The following is a 25,841-nucleotide window of genomic DNA, read 5'->3' as shown; positions in this document are numbered from 1 at the left end:
CCTCCAACGGTGACTGATTTAGGAGCAGTTATCTCTCAAATGACAGACTGGTGGATAAGGCGGTAATGCAAACGAACGTATCCAAGTGTTCTCTTGAATCCTTGAAAATGGGCCACACATAGAGGTAATTTATTTGTCAGGCTCATGGCCGTGGACAGCTTACATGGCCTAATGGCGAAATCAATTGATAAACGACCATTGTTTTTACCCTGCTTCAGGCATTCACCTGCAGAGCGTTCACGCTTCCCCGCCTTCCTTTCTAAGCATTTTAACCAAAGCCTGTGCACGACTGCAGCTCTCTCATAGGTTTATTTTCTGTTTTGCCTAAGAACGCTAACTGTCTCACTAACACCGTTAATTCAACATTTGTATGGATGTACATATAGCTTACGAATATCAAAGCTGGGAGGCAATACCCACAAAGTGAGAACTCCTTCTGGCAGGTTGAACAAAAGACGTCCACGTATATTTATTTATTTATTTATTTATTTATTTATTTATTTATTTATTTATTTATTTATTTATTTATTTATTTATTTGATTAGTGTTTTACGCCGTATTCAAAAATATTTCACTTGTGCGACGGCATTATGGCCTGAGAAAGCCCAAGTCTTTCTGTGCTAGCAGACCAAATATGTCCAAATCCTAATGAAAACGCCTCATTTTCTGCTGAAATGCTGGACTGCTTGTTGGTTATAACCAGGGAGACGTACACTGCAGCACTGGAAAATAAGGTACAACTCTTTTGAGCACTGTGTTAAAGTTCTACATTGCAGTTTCCAATACCATTCTGAATCGATTCTCCAAATGCTTGTTTAATGTGACCCAAACTTATATGTAATTTCAGTGTTCAAGAAAATGCAAAGCTTTGAGATTAATATAAATATAAACGTACATTTAGTCGCTAATAATTGTTAAATTCCACATTTACTTATGTGGAAGTAAATTATACTTATGATATTACCGTGGTGTAACCATATTTATTTTATGAGTATAATTTTTTATGAGCGCTAACTAGATACCTGCCAAAGGGCAGAGGTTTAATCCGCTTCCCGGTTTTCTTCATTACCCTTTTTTTTTGACCACCATCAGAACGGAGAAATACTTAGCGTTATCTGGGATGAAATATCAATCAAATAAGTATTAATTAATAAAAACAATGATCGGTGTAATTTGTACACAGTTGACACTGCAAAGTTTTAGATTTGATGATTATGATGGAGTGAAACATGAACTACCTGTTTGTTAAAACGAGGTATTGTTAAAGAAATCTACCTTGAATTAACTTTATTTTCAACTGAGGTTGCATTTTAACGTTAATTTCGCGTTCATCAGCATTAAAACTTGGGTGTCGCTTTGCACCTGGCACACTTTTAAAAACCCGACCTAAGGGTCTTCCAAGAATAACATACCACTGTGACGTTAATCTTCAAGTTTATTTTCTGACGCTCCAATAAGAGATGAGACTCTACATGCCATTTCTTACTCAAAACGTTACTTTTGCCATGTATTTTGTACGTCAGACACAAATAAAGCATTATGCAATAAATTCGCTTCACTGAGACTGTAAGCCGTTCTTTAATGCTTGCATACACATTCGGTGACTCTGAGACTACGAACGCCATGTTTGTGAAATGACCCGAGAACTTCTGTCGAGCGAATGGGCATTAGCGGAGCGTGGATGAGCAACGCGATACTGTCCTATCGCTATAAATATACATGCCGTAAACGGGGCGGAATAAAGCGTTTCAAACTGTATCGGTTTCAGGATATCAGGAAGTCTTCCAAGGCCTTGGGAAAACAAGTGTTCTTTACTTTCCGTGGAATCTCATTGATCCTCAGTTTAGAGGAACAATTACATGGGTGGATTTAAGAATACGCCACGTACATGTAACTGTTATTTGACTTTACGGCGGTCTGACTTTTAATCCCTTGTCTTTGAGCACTTGTGTAAATGCCTGTTGTTTTGAAACCAGGAAGAAATATTTTATTTGTTGACTAGTTTACAGCGTGCCATGGTGTGTTGGTTTTTGGCTTCAATCCCAAATTAATGTGAACGATTTAACAAAAACAGCAACTCTGCAAAATTTGGCTTGAAACAAACAAATAAATCAATGTCAGTGGACTCAACATTACATCACTTTTTGTTTTTATTTGAAATATTTTTAGTGCACGATTACCTCATTTTACCTACAATGATGTAATTTTCAAAATACATGAAATGAACAGTGAGTGCTTTACACTGTATATAGACAATTCAAACTTATAAACACGTATTGCAGGGAACCGGTCCTCCATTGTAAAATGAAGGTGTGGTAGAACATCTGTCTCATAAGTGAGAGACGAGAGGTTCAATCCTGGGAGTTGGATTATATGCCTAAGGGTAGTCAATAGACAATTTGTGTAATGTGTTCAATGCATGCCGTTGGCATGGCATATCAATAAGCCAGCTCTAAAAATATGTCGACATTCTGACTAAGAATCACAAACAGTGGGATCTTGTATTTCTAACAATTTACGTCCTTAGGCCTTCTCAATTATGGGGTAATCATGTTTGTTTTTCTTGGGGGGTGGAGGGTAGGGTTAGTTCGCTCAGTGGAACATGGAATTGTTCCTTGTCTACTTAAGGGGCTTTTCGGTCACCCATAAACTGACCGCTATCATATGAATCCACCATTGATGACTCACTGATTCAACAATCGTTGAAGTTTAGAAATTTGGAAAACCGGAATTTTGATACGCTTTGAAGCAATGACTCTGTTAAGTACACTATAGGCACGATATATAGTAATACTTTATTGTGGCGTCCAAATCAGACAATTATGAACCCCGGAGAATATTATGTTATTTGACGTGTAAGGGCCTTCGTGGCCTTGTGGTTAGAAGGTCAACGCACCGGAATGACCCTGGGGCCCCTCACAACTCGATTGCTGTCCTGCTCTTGCTGACTTCCTCTTTGGCCTTATACGTGCGAGGTCTGCAGTAATCTGCGGATGGTCGTGTGTTTCCCCAGGGCTCTGCCCGGTTTACTCGGACCCTATGCTGCCCGTCGTCCTATAATGTTTTGAGTGCGGCGTAAAACTGCAATCAGATATATGAATAAATAATTTCTCGTGGAAATTCTGCGGAAACGAAAGCACAAGCGATATCTACCAATATTTGTAACGCGCCTGTGTCATTTGTTTTGTTTCAGAACCCATCCCAGAGTATGTGATCGTCATCATTGTGTTAGGATCCATCTTGCTGATGGTGCTGGTTGCTGCTTTCTTCATCTACAGGTAAGAGGCTTGCTGTTGTTGTTGTTCACTATTTACTTACTGGCTTTCGGTTAAACAAGTTTTACCCCCCAGATCGTCACAGCTATTCGTCAAAAATGACGTCATATAGTATGTTATTAATTTATGAAGGATGCAACGGTGGCGTCGCTTGTAACAACAAATGCTCAGTGGTTAACTCTTTGGAGATTTTGAGCTGCAGTGTAAGAACAAATCAACGCATTTCACTTGTCATGGTCGTATAGCGTATCACACTGTCGTTGGGGAAAATAATTGACTAGTCCCCAATAATAATGCTAGTATCGACTAAACATAATCCAAATGCCAATTTGCCTACCCCGTTCTTGGACGCTGCCAAACAGATCTCCATCTCTCAGCTCACAGGTCACGGGTTCGAATCCATCTCCGTATGGAGGCATCTGTGGTTTATGACACAAGATTCGTGAGGTTCCTGGCGAGATGCGACGGCTCTCACATGACTTTTGTTTTCGATTCTTAAATACATTCAAATTATTCATAAAATTGAAAATGCCTCTAGCCGGTACATTTTTCTTTGGACTATAGAATTAAGCCATATTAGAGGCTCTCAGGCCCAATCTTCAATCAAATCCACAAATTATTAAATACCACATATTGACAGTAGTCCATATAATTCTGCAATATGCACAGCTATAAAAATACTGACAATAATCTTTCTTTGCACAGACAAAATGATAAACATCACATAATTAGCAATAAGAAAAATTTTGTTACAAAATATCTTGTCACCTAGTAATTAGATTTATGAATCCGCCCGCTTTGCGTATTTCGCACATTGTTCTTTTTTAACATTGATTTACATAGCTGTTAGCGATAGAATTTGTTTACTTAATGCCTGTACTTTTGGTGAGTTTGTTCGAATTGCGGCATTTCTAGAATAGCGTATTTCTCATTCGTGATATTAACCACGTTTGCATCCCGTTACATCCGTTTTGACATCGGTTTAAAAAGGTTAATTGTAGCACATTTTTAGTAATCATTCATCACCTTACTAAAAACAATAACTTTCAGTCATCATAAATAAATACCTTTACGTTCTTCACCTTTGTCCTGTTCTGATTTCTTTAAGATAAGGATGTTTAATAAGTTTCTTTTTTTATAATTGTTGGGTAAAAATTGATATGAATAAAGTTTTATATCCTTACATGCATACTGAGGCCATTTTAAAGATGGGTGTACGGACGGCAATGCAATTTTATCGCCATGTATGAAAAATATGTAGTATATAGTATCTCAGCGTCCTACAAAATATCGAATACAGAGTTCATGTTATAAAATATATAACAACTTATAATAGAGATTTCTTTTAATATGCAAGTCACATACATTAGTCAGTGTAAGTAACTGTAGACACATTATATGCATATTGTAGAATTTAAAAGTAGATTACAAATGATATTTTCTTTGATGAAGGATATTTTCACATATTTATTTACCAAAAATGTGGTTAGATTAAAGAATTTTGATGGTGATACTGAAAAAGACAAACAGGTCTACATAAACACTAAAAAATAAAGCTCTTTATGGCATCCAATGTCTTCTATATATTAGTTGTCAGGTTTGGTTCCCTGTGCATAAATAGAATATTGATCTCCGTATCTTTCAGCATTTATTACTGAATAAAGTTTTTGTTTCAAGATGAGACTTGCATCCAAACAAGAATTTTTTAGACAAAAATGCGCTCCATTTTTTGTTCATTTAGATGGATCACTCGTGGCCGAAAACAAGTAAGCTTTTAGCTATTGCATATCTAAAAACACCTACACAACACCAAGAACTAAATTTAATACAGAAAAGAACAACGGCATTTTAAACCAAGTTCACCTTTCGCGAGATTTTTTAAAATTTTTAATTACATGTTACGCGCCTTAGAGACAAATCTGCATGTTTGTTCATATGTAATTGAATTACTTTTTGCCTATCCAATTGGCTGACATTGTATCACCTTATTCTAGTAAGAATACGTCGGCCAGACTAGATGCGACATAACAGAAATCATTGTGTCACCGTCGATCTATTTTTAAGTTAGAGATAAGCCAGATGAGCGTTTCAACTGACAAGTAGTCTAGGAATAGTGGTTTTTTATCGTCCAGGTTAAGGTTATTAATTTGAGATATATGAGCTTTTGGTTAATTTTTTTTTTGAACTTTCTTTGCAAATGCACGGAACACAGAATTAAGACGACTTGTTTTAAACATTTGTTAAACTCTAATGATTCACCGTATTGGAATTCCTGTTCAGATCACAGCCGTATAAAACACTTTCGTTTGGATTTAATTTGCCGTTTTATGTGTAGTGCAAAATAAATACTTATGGATTCGCATTACCTAATATGTCAACCGTTTTCAATGTCCGAGAATTCGATGAATCAGCACCAGGGTATTTAAATACGGGTTATTTTGATATCAACACATTTGTCATGCTAACCCAAACTATCGAGAGGCAAAGGCAAAATATGTTCAAGTTCCTGAGTGATTCCAAATACAAGATAAGTGTTACACAACCAAGAGCAAAGTGTGAAAAGCGCTGCGTCAATTTGTAGATCGGGTGTACGAAGAGGATACAAGTCTGCAATGGAGATGAAAGTTAAGACCTCCTCCGCCGGAAGTGACGAAGTAATATGGCGACCTGCGCAATCGATGGCCCCCTTACGATAATAGGCCATCAACTTTAACGTTGGCGGAAGTTTCATGTTGAACACGATCAGGGGAGATAATTATTCGACTGAGCCCTTTTTTGTGCTTCCAATGTGATCTTATTATTAAGATTTATATTAATCTGCTTAACGTACCATTTATATGGTGAACATTAGCATAGCTTTCAGTATTACCCTATGTGTATTCAAACGGATTCATCGTCAAAAAGGGGAATACAGAACTGCTTACATTATTGCAATCATCATGAGCCGTGCATTTCTAACAGTTTTTCAGGTTTATATTTTTTGCCATTTCCAAGGACTATATTTACCCAGGACTATATGCCATTCATATAATACTCAAAATTATTGCCATACCACTACCTTTTTTTCATTAGATACCCTAACTTCTCTCTGACGCATGCAATTTACGTTTTCTCGCAGTTGCTTTGAAAATAAAATAGCTTTAATGGAAACTTAAAACCTGTGTCAAAGTTTCCTATTTAAGAGAACATATAAATTGACAGCAAAAATTTAGGAACAGAGGTAAACGCTCTGTACGGTGTTTTGCTGGTTTGATTTACTATTGTTTTACATCTAACCACTCTGTCAAAAATCATGTCAGTATAATTACATGGGTTTTCTGTTCAGCAATTAACTCTGATTCTAGCATTAAAAGCCAATTCGGATCTTTCCTCGGTTGAATAATCTGGCTGATTGGACGGTGCATTTATCTGTAACCAGTTAGGCCGCGTGTTCAAATCCAGCTATGGACGAGGTGTGAATATTTGGTAAGGTGTAATAGTGCCCAGTTTTTCTGCACCCATAAACTTGACCATTGCCATCGTAGCGAATTTTGCTTGACTATTGCGGAGAGAAGGCAAATCACTCAAATAAAGATTAACCACAGCTAGATTACATAAGGCGATGGTATGCAGGCGTGCAGTTAGTCGTCAGGTGCTAAGTACACACACTATGCATCGGAAAAGTAACTAGAAGGTGAGAAATTTTAGCTTTTCAGCATGAAGCCTACATGTATGCGGACGACAGTATATCTTGGTGATACCCCCTTTCTCTGCTGCAATATTTACATCTTGCTTGTAAAATTTATAATGCGGCTCTGTTTGAACACCTGTCGTAAACCTTTGAGTTTCGTGGACTAATATACCCCTGACGATGATAATGATTATTTTGATTGCTACCTTATCCTCTGAGGTAGAGTAGATATGTTATAAGTATTTGCACATCGCACGTACTTGTATCTAAACATTTTACATTGTGCATCGTGCATCGCATTGAATCAGCTGTTAACAAGTACAGGCTTATGAATTACATGTAGTTTAATGACGTATCTTTTAGACCAGTGTTTCATGCCGTATTCAAGTATTTATTGACGGTGAAATGGAGACTGACTTTGTCGGAAACTACTGCAAAGCGGGGGATAACCGAGAAGCTGCAGTCGTACAAAGTAGCACTTCTGTCTAACGCGTTATTTTTCACAGAAAGGTTGATTTTGGAAAGGTAGACTCGCTTGTTGGGGGGGGGGGGGGGGGGGAGGTCTGTGTATGAAGAGATAGGTAATAAACATAGTTCAAGCTTCCCAGACTTCTGTTTTCACGTTGACTGTCAGGGTCCCAGGCCACAAATAGACAGCTGAAGTGTATCACATCATCCGACATGTTTTGCCACATTAATTGGCAAAAAGATTTCGTGCCAGCGTTTACGTTTGAAGCCGGCTCCAGGAAGCGCTACAAGCGACACGGCATTGTGTGGGATCTTCAGCAGTGGGGATCCGCCGTAAGGTGGTAGATACACATTGTCCCATCAGCAATTTACGTTTAAAACCTCCGAAAAGAAACACAGCCTCGTAAAAAGCTCAACGACATATCGCATTATCTGTTATTAGCACAATATAATAATACATGTTTTTTATATATTTGGGACCATGTCCACAAACCTTTTTTTGTCTTAAATCAAAAATTAAAGTTAATATATCGCCCGAAAAGTTCAAATTTTGACAGCTCTATCTTAACACTTGTTACTCTTCCCCAAGTTTAACTACCTTAGTCCGTAATTAAGCATTTAAATTCAAAGTTTCACCCAACTCAAAACCAGTTTTGTGGAATCGATGACTGAGGTTTAACTCCACACTCAATAATGTCATGCTTCTAAAATGGCAGTCTATGGGTGGAGGAAACTATTCTGAAAACCGTCAACCTGCTCCAGGTGCTTGACAAACCGTAAAAGTGGGAAAAATCCACCGGAAACTAACGACAGCTGGATTCGATCATATCACTTCAAAAATTAGAGGTCATTGGTATAATTGATTTATTTGATTGGTGTTTTACTGTTTAAGACGTGTCCAAGAATATTTCACTGATGCATTATGGTAAATGAAATCCGAGTAAATCAAGGGAGAAACCCACGACTATCTTCAATTTGCTGGCAGACTTTCCCACGAACGATTGGAGAGAAAGCCAACATCAGCCGGGCTTGAACTCACAACGAGCCGAACGCTTTGGAGGAATGAGACACAGACATTATCAAACTGTACATACAGGCTGTGCACGCGTTTATGTAAGGAGCTCCATATCGTGTAACATATTGTGCACATTGCGAATAACAGGATTAAGGAATGCTTGAAGCCATAAGTAACCTTGGGCATCTTGGGAAAGAAAATTATATTCTGCGTAGTTGTTGAATAGAATGTATCGCTGTGATTGGTTGCATGGCAAATAGGCTTCATTATTAACCACTGGTCTAATTATAAGTGACAAGAAGAACCTGGTTTTCGGAAATAAATGTAAACAAGGATTTCGGTTTTTGGCTTTGTAATTACGTTTCTGTGCAGTTACTGTTTTTGAGCTTATAAGAAATAGAGTAAAAGAGGGTATTAGTTCTTTGCAAATCGAGTAATGGCTACTTGTTAATGTGAAGGACTTCACGTGCCGTTGAAGATCGCAAACATGGCCGTCCGTAGTTATTTATAGGAAATGAATAGGAACAACCACTTGACCTCCTGCCATATGACATCACAGTTTGCAGGTGCTCCTTCGTCACATCTATCCTGAAAAATCAGCTTGCGGAATCCTCGACAGTATAACGACGTATATGACTTAATTATAACTTATTCCATTGTCTCACATTAAGCCAAGATGACGTTTATAAGATTAGAGGCACAGCACTGTGAGAAAACCCAGAGCAGCGACGACAGTGTGATAGCTGGCAAATGGTCACACGCAACCGATGAAATACGGCTACAGCATAGAGAGTAAAACCAGAGTAGCGACGACAGTGTGATGGCTGGCAAATGATCACACGTAACCCGTGAAATACGGTGTGTTGTTCATTTACCTCATTTAGGGTTTTATTGTCATTTATTGTTGACGCGCAATAGCACCATGGCTTAAGCAGAATTAAGTCAAAAGAATGCAGGGATGTTAATTGCAATTTATTATACGTCACTGGTCTAGAATTTCTCAAAATGCTGTGCTGTCAGCACATTTAACATTCTGTCACATTAAAATTGCTATCAAGTGATTAAGTCAAGGGAAATATAATGTTGTAATGCCAGTTTTGCGATCATGATCCACAATTCTGCACGTTCCGCACGAATGTATCGTTCTCTAACATAAGTAAACAGCTTACCTAAGAACAGTGCAGTTCTGAGTTGGAACTCTTTCGTTGCTGGAGGTAAAATGTGTCCTGTTATGTATCAGAAATGTTAGGCAACTAATTCTGAATACATTTAGCATAACATGGCCGGACGTCACAAAAAGGTTGTTTAAGAGTAGACGAACGATGGAGAAAATTAAGGAGCTGATCGTTTGCGGTCCTCATCAGTTCCCAAAGGAAACAAATTGTCATTTGTGCCCCTTGAGCACGGCGAAATATGTGATCAGTAAAGTAATATCAGCAAAAGTTGCCGAGACTTGTGACAAGTTATATGATACGGTAGAGAATATCTAGCCTCGTCAAAAGAGTTCCATCTCAGAACTCCCCTATTATAGCTGTAGGTACATGTATCCAACTCTCTAGCTAGTGTATTCACCACGTACAGAACTGCAGCGATCATCTTCTCCATTAATTGTCCATAAGTCCATAATGATATTTGATCAATGTTTCATAGAGTACTCAGTTAAAGCTATTCAGTTTGTGCAGATTAAAGAACCTTTATTTTTGAAATGTTCACACTTGTTGATTACCTTAATATATAGACGCACGGGCGAAAATTGTTTCCATTTTCACCTTTGTACGCATGTTGTCCAGTTAGGAGGTATTTACATACATGCATAGATTATTACGTACTCGAAAAATTAAAATATTTCATGCAGCTTTTTCTGAAAGTTATACTGTTTATTGATTTTAGTGATTAAATGATTTGATAATCAACATGCATATGTGTCTTAGGTCTATTCATAATGGTGTTTCTGACAATTGTGATGTTTCTTCATGCTATTTCTGGGAATTGTAATGTGTGACCATATTATTTCTAAGAATTGTAATGTTTCATCATGTTGTTTCTGGGAATTGTAATGTTTCATCATGTTGTTTCTGGGAATTGTAATGTGTGACCATATTATTTCTAAGAATTGTAATGTTTCATCATGTTGTTTCTGGGAATTGTAATGTTTTATCATTCTATTTCTGGGAATTATGATATCTTTTCCTGCTATTATTAGAAATTGTAAAGTTTCTCAATGCTGTTTTTGGGGATCCTTTCACAAAGAGCTTTTAGCTTGGACAAATTCACGTTTTAAAATTTTGTCTTAGTGCTTTATATACAGACCTGGAATGTAAAGTTGCTTTTTAGTTAATTTCTTGTATCCAGAAAAGAGAACTCATCAATCTAATATTTGTTGAAGACATGTATTTCTCTGTGGGTTCTGCTTATAGGCTTCGTCTGGCAGTTTCTGATTATACCCTAAACAGATCATGTTCAATACCGGAAGCTTGTTTTTTGTTTTTACTTGACATTTTCTTACCCTGGTTTTCTCCGAAAATAATTTTCTGCACACACCCACAAGATTGATCAAGTGCAAAGTCTTGTTGTTGTTGTTGTTTGGAAAAAAGTACCCAAATGTCCACATACCCATACTTTAAATTGCCTCAACAAATTGCCTGTGTGATTTTGTCAGATACACAGCGGATTTCATTGATTATTATCTGTTGCGCAATTCCACATTTTCTGTAGAGTCGTGTTTATTGTGGGTTTAATTGGATTTAATTTTTTTTTTCCTTTGTAACAGACATATCAAACTGGAGGCAGAACTGGCGGAAATGAATTGGCGAGTAAGGTGGGAAGATATAATGTTTGGAACAGGAGAAAAAACGAAACAGGAGAGGAACGGGAGTAGGCTTAGCCTCAACCGGGTAATTATTTTGTAATTACTTATGTTCCTTTAATTGAATGTGCTAGCGAATTTCTGCTGGTGGAAACTGAACAAACTTTAATTACCAAAAAATCTATATGGTAAAAATGTAAAATTTGCTTTAGATTTTCTGTAAAACAAGTGCGCTTCTTAGCATAAGGTGAAAGAGTGGGTATATTATTTTCATCACGTGTTTATCTTAATTATGAATTTATTTCCCCAAACTGCCGATTTGATCAATCTCCTCAATATGGTAACCAAGATCTCATATTTGGACGGCTGGTTAGCGTGCGAACACAGCACAATGACCCAGGAGCTTCTCGCCAATCTTTGAGCTCACATCCACTTCAGACTGGCTTCCTCTGTGGTTGTACGTGAAAAGGCCTGGCTGAAATTTGGGGATGGACGTGGGTTTCCCAGGGGCTGTGATTGCCATTGTCTAACTATAAGTGAGATGTATCGATTAAATAAATAAATTACAGATTCATGGTATTTTCTTGTAGCAAAGCTCTTTGTAAGCCTACGTCATCACTGAGTAATGTTCAAGGTGATTAAAACTTATCATCTGGACCCGAGAGTCAGTCACGGATTAACATCGTGTAACTTAACACATGAAAAAAATCTAAGTCGAGCGTAAATGAACTAGGTAATATTCTTTGCATTATACCCTTGTCCTTTGAGATAATTAGCGAGCTCGCAGGGAGACAGCTTTTTTCCCCTTCATCGAGATGAAGTACGTGAGCTTAGAACGCTTAGAGAACAGCAGTGGTTTCAGATTATTGTGCATGCCAGAATTCTGACCTGAATCCAACACCACTTCAAGGAAGTCACTACTGACATAGAGCTGGAGCGTGACAAAGGGATTTCGTCAAAGCCATAATCCAAGTCATATCCTAAGTTTTTCTTTGAAAACACATTAATCAGAGCACGGAAAATTACTCCAGTTAACGTGCAAGTATTTGATGTCTATCTTTTTTATTTATTTATTTTATTTATTTGATTATTTCACTTATGCGATAGCAGCCAGCATTACGGTGGGAGGAAGCCGGGCAGAGCCCGGGGGAAACCCACGACCATTAGCAGGTTGCTGGTGAACCTAGCTTATGGCCGGAGAGGAAGCCAGCATGAGCATTGGTGAGAGGCTCCAGGGTCTTTTCCCTGCGCTAGCGGGCTAACCGACTGAGCCACGAAGGCCCCGGTTTCCCTTTTTTAAAATCTAAATATTCCGTTGCACTTCTTTCTTGTACAAAGGTGAATGGGTGTATCACCTAAATCACCGAAGGTAAAACCCTTACCTTCTAATAGGGGAAGGTATATGGTTACCCACTGTAGGTCCAAAAGACTCAGTTGAAACTGAAATATTACCTAGGTGGGGGTTAAGCTATAATTCATTTTGTTATTTTTGAAAAATATGAGGAACTATGCACGAGTTAATGTAGTTGGTCTTATACTATTACATCTTGTGACAACTCTAATAAAATGGCTCAATGTGATACAAGGCTCAATACTTCGGTTTTCTTTGAACCATTTTCAAGAATGAATAAAAAATGTTGTCAGGGCAATGTGGGCATCAGAGTAAAAACAAGTTGAACATGCAAGGGCTTGAAACCTAAAATTACATGACAAGCCTCACTCTATAATGTCTGTAAGAGTATAGGCAGGGATACGTTTCATAAAAGCTTTGTAAATTGCATTTTATACTTAACTTCCCAAATCACACCAAATTCTAAGCTAAATGAATTTCGCCAACGTTAACTTAACTCTAACTGAGTCTGAATCCCAAGGTGAAACCCGCTTAAAAACACAATGGCAGTAACTCAGCTATTGTGCTTAGGAAGAGAAGTTCACTGTTAAAGCAGACAAAGGAGTTTACCAGAACAGAACCAATCCTGAGAAAGGTCTATCTGAAACAAAAATCTTTAAGAATATCGTCTCTGGCCCACGGCAATATTGTTTGGCGTGGATCTTGTACAAGACGCCATGCGGTTGCCGACAAAGAGGAGCTTTGCTCTTCGTCCTGGCGACGAGCCCCTTTATTGTGTAGTTCGTAATTTTCAGATCTTTGACAATCCATCGCAAAAATATATAAGTGAACTGCAATACAACAACAACGGAACAACTTGATAGGCATATAACCCTCTTAACACAAAAAGAGTTCCAAGAAGGCACCAACTAACATTAAAAATAAATTTACTTAGCTAAGTTTACTTGAAAGTGTTTATTGGAATGCAATTTGTCCGGCTTACCAAGATATTGTAAGTAAGCTTAGAGGCCTATTGCACTTGGTCTAAGAAAACTTCCAGGAAACCGTCCACATATTAATTAATTAGGAAAGCCGTAACATGGTACAATGGGTGGATAATAATAAAAAAAATACGAAGAGACAAATATATAAGGCGGATAGTGTCGGTTAAAAAGAAACATAATGTTACCAAAGCTGAAAAAAAAATGACATTTATAATGTGTTTGCAAAGGATGGATTTAAATGGCTGTGAGAAGCTGAATGGTTAGCTAAGTGAATCGCAATGGGGGACAATAGGAGCTGATCAACAATTACGGCAGACAGGGTTCCTCCTTTGCTCGTGGATTGGAAAAATGTTGTAGTGCATCCCTTCTCGCTCACTTGTTCTCCTGCTTGGGAGGAGTGTAGCAGTTAAAAAATGCAATCTGTCAAAAGAAGGAATCATATCAAATAGAAGAACACGTGGTATATCTCATATCTGCTTGCCAAGAATTCCTGTTTCTCTCTTTAAAGCCATATTTGTTTATTTTTGGCTCAGCAAAACTATAAGTTTCACCTACACATCTAATAAGACTCATGGCCAAGCGTTGACACTCCAACACCCTCCACTCCCATCCCCGTCCCCTCCACGCAAAAAAAAATATGACATACGATACTGAATTTCAATCACTCAATTTACAAAAGTCATTGATGACAATATATGAGATCGTCTTGTTCATCTTGTCTAATGGAAAACAAAGCTATCCAGGACTGCTGCTTGCCTCTGACAATCCAGACGTGTTTCAGACGACTGCCATCAATGTCTATGCACGAACTGGGAATCTTACCAGCCTATTACATGTCGGTCCAAGCAATGGGATCCTTTGTTCTTTTTTGTAGTATACGTCGCTGTTTCAGCGTTCTGTTGTGGGGGTTTCCACCCGCCACAACGCGTAAATACAAATAAAATAAATAAATCAAATAAAAGTGAACAATTTTACACTGCTATAAATTAATTAATCTGTTGATAATTTTTTATGGAAAACTTCATGTCCACAAAAATCAAGTTTATTGAAGAATGCTAACAAATGTGAGCTCTGTTTCCTTTCAGCGCTATTCCATGGCCAGTTCCATATCCGGCGACACCATTGCGGTTCACCTCAGCGACGTGGGAAACAAACAGTTGTTCACCAAAACGGGATATTATAAGGTAAAATTTGCAACCGTTGCCCTGGAAATAAAAGAGAGCAATCAGTAAATAAATCCGAACCGGACATTTCTTGACACACGGATGTCTATCTCGCGGAAGGAATATGAGCTATAGCTAGCAGGACAGCGTAAAGGCCAAAGGCCGCATCGAGCTGAGTGCTGTGGATATTAAGTGATATTAAAAACCCAAACCTAACAAGGGTCATCGATTTTGCGAACTATATTACTGAATCCGTCTATTAACGCTCGTTTAGCAAATTGAGTTGACAATCAAGCCTGTGTGACGGCACATAATGTAATGGTTGTTACTCTCGTTTTATTAGTAAACAGTGGTTTTTTGAATTTTGGTAAGGGCATTGGAAGTGCATCTCTTCTGTGAGTGTTAACCTCATAGAAATTCGTACACGATATAACAGATAACAACAGAGATGGTGTAAAGCATGCCTTAAACCCTAGTGTGGTACAACTGGGTATTCGGATTCTTTTTGTAACGTTGAATGGTTTAATTTTTTGCGGTAAGGGTGCACATTTTCTGCATATTATATTTCCCCCTGCATCCACCTTTACATAAACGCTGTAGCTATATGAAGGCATGGATATGTCAATAAGCCTGCGTCAAACGACCATTTCCCCCGGGCTGTGCCCGGTTTCCACCCGCCATAGTGCTGACCGCTGTCGTATAAGTGAAATATTCTTGAGTACGGCGTAAAACACCAATCAAATAAATAAAATAAATAAATCAAACGACCCTATGTCAGATGGCTAGAAACATGTCTATTTTCAGCTGCTTAATACGATTGTGAGGTCAATGAAACTCTTCGTTGTAAACCAGGTATTCACTTAACTTCCAAAAGTAATAAAACGTGTACGTAATAACCGTATGCAACAAAACCATTGCAAACATGTTTGTGTTTAACATGAGATTTCTTCATCTTCACAGGGGACAATTGTTGCTATAAAGAAGATTAATCGCACTAACTTCAACATCAACAAACCTGCGTTAATGGAAATTAAAAAGGTAGGTATCAATATGTAATAACGAAGTATCTTTCGGCTCGATTGAAAGGTGATGTTGCCAGAAACATTCAAAAACAGTTGTCTTTTGAACCACCCACATCAGACCGTCTTCATATTTCGGTCTTTGTTTCGTAAAACCCGACAGTCTTCAGCGTTGTAGTGTCAGCGACGTCTCATTCGCTGCAAGAAGACGTTACACGCTTTGTGGCGTCAACTTGCGCCGGAATGACATTAATGACAAAATATGAAAAAAGCTTATTCTTTCTACACATGCATGACTTTGCATTTAGAGCGTAGAGAGTTACGTATAACACATTTACGCTTCAGAACTCTGCATTATTTTTCAGTACATGGATGACATTTAAAATGTTGAGGAAATTCATCGCTAAAAGTGGGGGCCATAATAAAAGTTCGTGTCTCTCTGAACACCGGCTCTAATTTAATAACGAATGCCCTGTAGATCTGTGCGCCAAAATCTGTCGTTTGTCTTTCCATATATGTGCTATTAGACAAAAGAAATCGCTTAACTGCTCATAGTGGAGTTAAATTCTAGGCTCTAAATTCAACCTGCAGAAAGAGTTCTCTTTTTGTTTTTTTGATCCTGACTCAATTTCTTTATAATATTAAACATTACTGGAAACGCTATACCTCCTACGCATGGAGAGAAAAAAAAACGAATGGGGTATTTAACATGCTTGACTGACAATCGAGGTGTCAGTAGTGAAATAAATCTAAACAGCTTCTATAATAGAAAAAAAAGTTATCTGCCACCATTCTTCGAGGCTGAGTCGTCCATTTAACATTTCTCTCACAGTTACGTAATAAATCACTCTTGCGATTTGCGTGGAACGTAATGGCCAAGCGTTCTGGTCTCGTGATATTCAACAGAAAATGACATCTGAGGCGATGAATTCAATGCCAGTATCGGTACACAGTTTTACCACGAAAAAAGGGTTCTAACAAAGACCGCGGTGTTGAATGGTGTTTTAATGACAGTGTGAGAATTGGATTATAACACAGTAGAACATGCTTTTCTCATTTGCTTAATCATGCTCACCGAAGAGTATCGGTCTTGCTCTAGTGGATGCTTTGGATATATCAAAGCTCATCCGTTTTGTTCCGTAGGAAGTCCCTCGGCTGTTTGCAGAGATAGACCTATAAAAATGCCCCCAGTTGTGTTAACCCCCAAAACATAATCTCTCTCCGTCTTACAACTGATTGGTCAATCAATATTGTAACGCGATATCTACTGGCCGAGGGGTCCAGAGAGATGAATTTCATGCCACAAGCCCGTTGCCAATCAGGTCGTGAGTTCGAATCCAGCTACCGATAACTTTGGCCGAGTGGTTGGCGATCTTTCGCAGCAAAATGTTCCAAGAGCCTTTCACAAATGCGATCGCTGTGAGTTCAAGTGTAACTCATGATGGATTCCCCTCTGGCCGTACGTAGGAAAATCTGTCAGCAACAAGCAGATGGCCCGGATTTCCCCTCACGCCCAGCTCGGCTCCCTCCCAATATTTTGTTAACTGACGTCCTGTAAATGAAATATCCTTGAGTACGGCGTAAAATACCAGTCAAATAAATAAATAAATGAATCAATCAATTTCATTTCCTGCTGAGACGTTAGGTCACGTTATTTGTCACTAGTCCAGTGGGTGAAACGATATCCTTTCTTACAGCGCAGAAAGTGTTTTATCTATAAAAAGAGACTGGAAACCTAGAAGCATAAGTATTTATATTACAAAATGGATCAAAAAATTAGCTGTGTTTAACTTTCAAAGCCACTACCACGAATTCAATACTATACCATTAAAACCCATGTGAACAGAGGACGCACTTTTTTAAATATGTTTGACCTGTCATTTCTTTAGGTTTTCTTGAACAATTTAACCACTAGGCGGATTATCGCCGCCACAAGTATTTGAACAAATTGAACAAAAACTTCGTTGTGACAGATTTTTATCTGAAACCAGTGAGCCCTTAGTTAATGCCCACCTGGTTCCCCCAAAAAGCTCGGTCGGGAACTATCTGAATGACTCTAGATTATTCATAGCAACTATAAATCACTGGACAACATCGACTAATAATACAATCGGTATTGCCTCCAATTTTCAAATCGGTTATCAGAATAACAATTGGCTAGAGTTATGTGGAAAAAAATAGATCTTCCATTCAAGTCTCAATTTGTAGTGAGTCGAAAAATGGCAGGCTCTATCGATTTCGCTTGTGTGTTAGCGATAGTCCGATAAAATGTGCAAGCTTTTGAAAGGATGTCATTCTGACGGGTAAAACGAATGAAACCTGCTTTTTGTTTATCCATGGTATTTAGGGAGAACAGGGCCGTGTTATGCCGTTTTTTGTGTTTGCCAGTTTTTCTCATACAAAAATCAGGAATGGTCCGAAGTTTCTCGTCTATAAATAATCAATTAATTATATTTTCTTATCATAAACTATTAAATTCTTTACTGGTTCAGTTACAGGTGTGAAATATTGGTGAAAAATTGATACTTATTTTTCGAATAATAATAAAGAAACAGATCGTGCCCAACAAACCCCATCACTATGTCCACACTTTTTCGCAAACCAAAATGAAAAGATTCCTATTTCCGGTCAGAAGCTGCGATGAAGGAGCGTTTACACGAGTGTATGTGAGAAAAGAGGCGTAGCTCTCACGTTCCACCTATTGATTAAATGTTGATTACTGTCGATTCAGTGACGAGTTATTTGTTTGATTTATAACACGTCATAAAATTATGACACCCTGTATGTTTTGAATGAACAGGTTTTATACATCGAATATACTGTGAAAAAAAAGCAAGTCAGAATCCGTGTCGTGTTTTAACTGGTTGTGACGAACAAGACGCATGCGTATTTTAAAAAATACGTAGTGCCTTCACGAACAAAAACAACAACAATATCGTCTTCTTGTACAGTTGCTCGTCGGCGCTAAAGACAGAAATGGGGTTCCAGACGGAACCTCAGTTAGTATGCAATTGAAAAGAATTCAGCAATGGTGGAATAAAGACCAGAGACTGGGCCAGGGTTTATAACTCGCCGAGAGGAGTAAGCACATTGGATGATGTTAGTGTTTCGTAGATTTACAGGAATTTCCCTCAGTCCCTTTTGCAATTTAAGTCGACATGCCCCTTTACATAAAACACGCTGAATCAAAGGTACAATTAGGGTTGCCTGCATCAATAAGACTCTGCAGACTTAGTAATGGACTGTTTGCCCGAGAAATGCGAAGTTGGCTCTAAAACGGATATCCATCCAAGATTAAGCTGATTTCAACTAACATGATAGATTACGCAGCAATCTGTTGGCGACATTTCTACCGAAGCGCCGGACAAGCCCCGAAACGAGTTTGTAAGCCTTGCCCTGACAGGTCAATTTCCGATCGTCACCATGGCGACAATGGCGACAGTGTTACCTTGATAAAAAAAAAACCCTGCTGTTTCGGGTGACGATTTGGCTTGGTTTAATATGACCTTATGGGTCTTTTTATAAGTAATCAATTTTCGATAATTCAACGTCTGTTAAGGAAGGAAGGAAAGAACCTTAAAAAATGAATTCCTTTTTTACTCCGGGACACAAGAGGTCCTCCATTTGCCACGTGTTATATTGCGTTGAGGCTTTAAACCATTCTTTGTCCGGAAAAGGTTTTTTTTTTTCAAGCGGGTTTTCTTCAGTTCGCCTTCTAACACGATTGTACGTAAAACCATTACAGAAAATTTTCACTTTTGAAACACGAGATGAGTAAGTTGCGAACACACCAAGGTGATTATCGGCCACAGCCTTCCTGTTTTCTCCCTAATCCAGCTGTTATTTGGTGGTCTGCGACATTCCGTGTTAAAATGTTCCAAAGAAGAAGTGGTTTTTCGGGGTAGCTCCTCCGATTCCTCTCACCGTATCTCTTCAAAAGAATATTTGATATAGGTAAAGGATGTAGAAAATACATCCCCTAATATTAAAGTAGTCTGACAGTTCTGCAAATACTGCAAAGTTATCTCATCACAATATATAATACTCCCGTACTCATGGAAGCCGTAATACGCGCAAGGCCCATACCTACAAAGTCAATAACCGCTTTCCATATAACAGTACACATGACACAGACATGAAGAAATATTCTCGCATATATGCATGTGTAGTTAAAGGGTTACAAGAAAAACATGTGGAACAGTATTTGCTGGTTGAGAAACGTTTAATTTTAGCTCTGTCGGGCTTACCCATAGGTTATTATTTATATAGGCTTAGCGGTAGCTCCTCCCTACTCCCTGCAGCCGTGTTTCACAAACCTACTGTGCTTTCCCTCTAGCTTTAAAGCTGCCATCAGTAAAACATTCATGCCCGTATACCCCATGTCTAAGCTGTTCTAGTAAAAGCGCACTGGTACAGAACTCCTCTACGGTAGATCAATTTCGAAAGCCTTGCGGGCTGGACGGCCATGTTGACAATACGTCATCGTCGATCACTCGGCTCTTGCCGGGTTTTAGCCTACCGACCGAGACACGGAAGTAAACAGCAACACCAAAGCTCCTGCCGGTAAAGTGTGTTCTATGGTTAAGCCCGCTAGAGCTAGTGTGATTTATAAAGTGACAGTATCAAAAGGGAAACTGTCACTGGTATAGGCTCACAAGAAGATGGGCATGTAATTAAAACCACCAGACAAATGAAATAGTAATGATGTCTTTCAGACTGCTACCCATCCCAAGACCAATGATTTGTTACAACCCCTCATAAAGAAGTTAACATGTTTTTGCCCACGTTTATTTGTCTGTCTCTTTAAAGCGGTATTTAAGGCTCTTGCATTCATACGACGGCAGTGAGTTTATATGAGTGAATGAAACCGCAATGCGCGTTGCCGGGCCCCTGATAAATACCCTGAGCGCGAAGCGATGCCGAATCAACACGAGCTGGTTTCGAGCCAGCGACCTCCATAGCCCAGGGCCAATCGTCTGCTACAAGAACAGCAGTTGGTAGAATGAACAATAGAGTGTCACTTGTGGTTAATCAGTTCGTCACACGTGCGGTTAGTCAAATCACGTCCCAAATCGGCATCTCTTCATTATACAAAAGCCGTACGCACATGATATTTGAAGAGTACTAGGTGCAGCTTGACCGAAAATATTTTGTGGATTTTAACCACATTCCAGAAAACGAAAAAAATTTCAGTCTGGTTCCTTATATTTTCCTTATATTTCCGAGAGGGTTAGCACCTCAGCGCCGTGCAAAGTTGCAGGAGCTTCGCACCAATGCGGTCACTGTGTGTTCCAGCCCACCTCATGCTGGTTTCCTCTCCTGGTCGTGGCTGGCAACCTGGTTGTGAGTTCCCTCCCGCCATGATGCTGGACGCCGTTGCATACAGGTATGTTTTTCAACGAATAATCTTTTATTATGTTTCTTCCTCTTTCAGATTAAGGATTTACAGAACGACCATATTTGTCGGTTTATAGGCGCCAGCATTGACCCGCCCCACCAGTGCATACTTACAGAATACTGCCAAAAAGGCAGTCTGCAGGTAAGGCCTCATCCCTGATCGCTCCAATCCGTTTTGTGTCATCGAAGACAAAAAAGAAACGTTTGTCTCAATTTCTGACCTTTAGGACGACGCTTCATGTTTCATGTTGTGTAGGTATATGTGCTGTTGGTAATTGGTTTCCCCAGAGCATTAGACAGCTCCGGTTGAACGGTGGTAATTCACTCACGCCTACGCTGTTCCCACGATGATGTCCCTTGACTGGGAATTCTCTAACGCTTATCTTGCTTGAAATTCTAAATAGCATCCTTATTGTAAGTGCCGAAGCTCTTCATTGAAGCAGAGCAATGTTTAAATTTTTTTTCTCGCTGAGTAATTATTTTTGAGAGATAGTGTAACTAATTTTACATTGCCCTACACGATCAAACAAAAATGTTGACAGAGTAAGTTTCCACTTTCAGCGAAAAAGGCAAAACCTCATTTGACTTGGCTTGGCACGATTTGGCTGTGATATTGCTTATGGAGAACAAATGGCTTATATTTCAATGGTTTATTTCAATTCACAGGATGTATTAGAAAACGAACAGATCAAACTTGATTGGATGTTCAGATATTCACTGATGCAGGACATTGTGCGGGTGAGTAGTTGTAGGAACTACTTTTTCTTTGGAACTATAAACCTCTCGTACATCCCGTTCTTTGGAACAGAATTCGGCATGTATTCTGCCCACGATGTGATGGCTAGGACGTTCGATTCGGCTCTTTGTTTTACTGCCTTCGCTTTATGCAACATTAAACGAACGTACAATCACTCATTTGTTAATCTGATAGAATCCGTCACATACGGATCTAGTCAAACACAAGATCTATAAAAACTGCTTTGTTAAATTTACAGAATACTTTGTGTCTCTAACAATGGAAGACTAGATTGTGTCACTGCACCAATCTACAGCGTCGTTTGTATGACAGGATCGCTCTGTTCTTCTAAAAGAATGCTGTTGTTGCTGTAACCGGTTATTGTGTTGCATATAACATAATGTTACGTTGCTGTAACATAATCTATTCTAGCATCACTGAGAAAACAGAATATGGCGTTAAATTTAACAAATTATTTTTAGAGTGTATAGTGGGCACAAGCGGTAAATATCTGACATGACTGGTTAATACTCTACGTCCGTTGTCCTTGGAACGGACCGTTCATATTCTAGGAGCGATCACTCAAGTGTCGGACTTGAAACCTAGATAGCATTGCATGTGTGCATGTGTGCAATGGTTTTACGTCGTACTTAACGATTTTTCAGTCATCCGACGACGAGGAGTCTTCAGGTGTGTATATGCACAATGTATTCATTTAGGAGTGGAAGGGAGTCCATGCCGCCAAAGTGCTGCCACTGAAGAATGATACCGAAGACACCAGACATGACACCACACCCAATCAAATTATACAGGCACAGTACCAGCCAGTCATGTCTGCAGACTCTAACATCTTAGTGCTCTGCGACAACCGAAGCAGCAACAATAAACATTTGAAAAAAGTCTTTGGTTTGACCTGACCTGGGATTGATCCCGGGTCTCCCGACAATGGGAAGGATACTCTTCCAATTAGCCCACCGAAACGGTGTACATTCTATTGATGCACCAAGGAGATACCATCATGGTATGAGCGAAATAATGTTGAAAACAACGTTACACCCAATCAACTAATCAATCTTTCAATCAGTGAAAAATTTGGCTTTGGCAAATCCCTAAGCAGTTTTCCATTTTGCCGTTCCATGTATCTATTTGGCAGACGCTGTTTTGAAAACAAAGTCCCTCAGACATGCGATGCCCTGTTTTGAATCAACTATGGCCTGGAAAAGCAGTGCTGCTCTCATTATCGACCAGATTCTGAGAAGGAAAACTTGTCGCTACTCCATTTTCGTCTAACCTTTATTTTTTTTATTTTTTTTTTGACATTAATGATGTTGTGTGTGTTAAATGACATACGACGAAGTGATATGCGGAAAAAAATTAGCAAACCTTATTCACGGTGCATTCTGAATGTATGTCAGGGCTCGCAGGGTCTAGTTTACATTTAAAAAGGCTTCCCCAGGAGTATTTCTTCGATGGATAAGTTCCCCGTGTATTGATATATATAACAAGCGTAATGGTGTGGGTATTACTTGCTAGTCGCCCAACCCCTTCGTTGTAAGGTCTTATCACCCATTCCTGCAAATTAGCTGCTAGTAGGAGAAACTAAATAGTAACCGTGCTGCTAACAGTGACAAGGACAGCCCCTCAGCTGGTACTGCTAACAACAGTAACAGAGACAGTACCTCAGTCACTGGGGGAATTGTGTGACTGCTACCAACAATAAAGAGACAGCCCTGCCCCCCCCCCCCCCCCCCCCACTCCCCAGTCACTGGGGGAACTCCTTTACTGCTTCCAACACTGACACGGGGAGTCCATTCGTCACTGGAGTCCCAATTTTACAGGAACGTTCGTTCTTACCGACAGTTGAAGGGTTTGCGTTGTACGATTCACACATTAAAAACACGCAGCACATTGCTCTAACTTATCTTTTCTTGAAACTCTTTCCTTTAATTCTGCGGTGAACTGTGCACTTGGAAAAACGAATTTTTTTATTAAGACATTTTCTTTAATTGCAGGGCATGACATACTTACACAGCAGTGAAGTCCGCAGCCATGGGAATTTGAAAAGTACAAACTGTGTCGTGGACAGCAGATTTGTGTTGAAAATTACAGATTTCGGGCTACATTCTCTAAGAGACGAAGAAGACGATGCCGACTTCAACACGTTCGCTTACTATAACAGTGAGTTATATCCATAGTCCATGTTTTCTAATCCCGGTCTATTTTCTTTCTTTTTTGGAGGAGTGGGGGGGAGTATAATGAAGTTTAAGGCCATAGTGCCCAGCGGCCAGGATCATCTTGTCAGTTAGTCTAGGGTCATACTGTCCCATAAGCTAGGGTCATATTGCCCATAGGTTTGGGCCATATTGTCCATTGGGCTAGTGCCATATTGTCCACTATGCTAGTGCCATATTGTTCATTAGGCAACGGCAATATATTCCATTAGGCCGGACCTTCATTGCCCATTAACATAAGCTCCCATTGTTCCATTAGTCAAACTAACTCAATTTCAAACCACTACACGTAAGTCATCGTTAAGATTATTAAAACAGTAGACATTTATCATTTCAACGTTCGTCATTTTAAGTCTTTTACATCCCAGCATTGGTTTTTGCTAAACCACAAATCGTAAGGATCTCTACGTGGCGGGTGGTTTTGCGGCTCATGCAGTCCTTTGCACACGTCACACCATACCTCTTGAGATAGGCCGCTCTCAATAGAATCCCACTCGTTCTTCCATTCCAGGTATCTCGCGTGTTCTCGCGGATTTTTGTCCAAATACAGCAGATATTCACCAAGATCTTCTGGTGTTCTAAAATCGGACGTCCTGATGAATGAATTAGGGGGTGCCAGATCGGTATAATTCGCCCCACCGCGCACGATTATAGTGACGTCATTTTTGCTGTACGCAAATACTTTCTCGGTGATGTAGTCCTCGCAAATGGAGTTTTCAAATGCCAAGTAGAATTTATACGAAGTGTTCAGCATTTCCTCGCATTCCTGCTTATTACTTTTAGGGCACTCGTCCCTGCCGCACTTACCAAATATGTCAACGGGCACTATTTTCTGTAACCGCTTCACGTACTCCATTCGTCCGTTGGCATGGTTACAGTTGCTGACGAACCAGGCGACCATCTTGCTTTTCTGCATGACGACTTCAGTCCAATTACGCTGTCTCGGAAATTCTCGCTTGACGAATTTTCCGAACGATATCTGGAAGTCTGACTTTTGGTTATACGTCATTGTCCAATTGAACTGGCCTCTCCAATACTCGGGTAGTTTCGGGACATTTACGGGAGATTCGAGACTGAAGAAAATCCACACCTGGCCCGGGGGACGCACCTTTGGAAGAATAGGATTTAGGCGAGGGACGTGGAACAGAACGGCTGAGCTATGCTTCATTTTACTTCTTCCCCACATTAGAGCGCAGTTTCGAACTGGGCACTGTAAACGTTTAAACAGGTTATCGCCTAGTCCAAGGGTCCAGTCCTTTGCTCCGAAGAAGTCGTTGTACAGCAGAATATATTTGGTTGTCGTGTCCACATGGTTCCCCCGGCTTAATTGTCGGTATCGAACTGCTTTTTTCATCCGTTTTTTCTGCTTCCCATTGATCAAGAAGCTAGCCAGTCTGGGCATACCGTACGGGGCGGCCTCGAAGTCCTCGTCTGTATCGAAGTCGCCCGCGTGGGCGTTCATCGTGATCAGCATTATGATCAAGAAAAATCCGGTGATCAGCCAAGTTAATAGAACTTTTCGCTTCCACCTCATCGCGATGTTAAATGGAGCTGAATTCTAGGATTTTCGTATAGATGTGTGTGCGTTGTCTGGAAAAAATAATCCAAGAAATATAGGCCATTTAGTTGTGTATAAAAAGTAAAGATAAGTAAAACGAAAGCGAAAACAGCAAAAAAGATCTTTTGAACGCTCCAGGCAAACCAAAGGGCAGTTTGTTGTATAGTCG

At 39.4% G+C, this 25,841-nt stretch overlaps 1 protein-coding gene across 3 annotated transcripts in view; it reads left to right on the top strand.

The window, feature by feature from the left end:
• The window catches only part of LOC135462722 (atrial natriuretic peptide receptor 1-like), a 212,983-nt gene that overhangs the window by 174,821 nt on the left and 12,321 nt on the right, over positions 1 to 25,841 (top strand). For all 3 annotated transcript variants that reach the window (XM_064739944.1, XM_064739945.1, XM_064739946.1), the window contains exons 7-13: positions 3,194 to 3,278; positions 11,199 to 11,322; positions 14,654 to 14,752; positions 15,692 to 15,769; positions 21,185 to 21,289; positions 21,814 to 21,885; positions 23,896 to 24,061. In XM_064739944.1, coding sequence (XP_064596014.1) covers positions 3,194 to 3,278; positions 11,199 to 11,322; positions 14,654 to 14,752; positions 15,692 to 15,769; positions 21,185 to 21,289; positions 21,814 to 21,885; positions 23,896 to 24,061 — 729 coding nt within the window. The remainder of the gene's footprint in view (positions 1 to 3,193; positions 3,279 to 11,198; positions 11,323 to 14,653; positions 14,753 to 15,691; positions 15,770 to 21,184; positions 21,290 to 21,813; positions 21,886 to 23,895; positions 24,062 to 25,841) is intronic.

The sequence above is a fragment of the Liolophura sinensis genome, chromosome 2 (assembly GCF_032854445.1).
Source record: "Liolophura sinensis isolate JHLJ2023 chromosome 2, CUHK_Ljap_v2, whole genome shotgun sequence".
Lineage (NCBI taxonomy): Eukaryota > Metazoa > Mollusca > Polyplacophora > Chitonida > Chitonidae > Liolophura > Liolophura sinensis.
The sequence above is the reverse complement of the archived record's forward strand: the minus strand, read 5'-3'. Positions and strand labels throughout refer to the sequence as shown.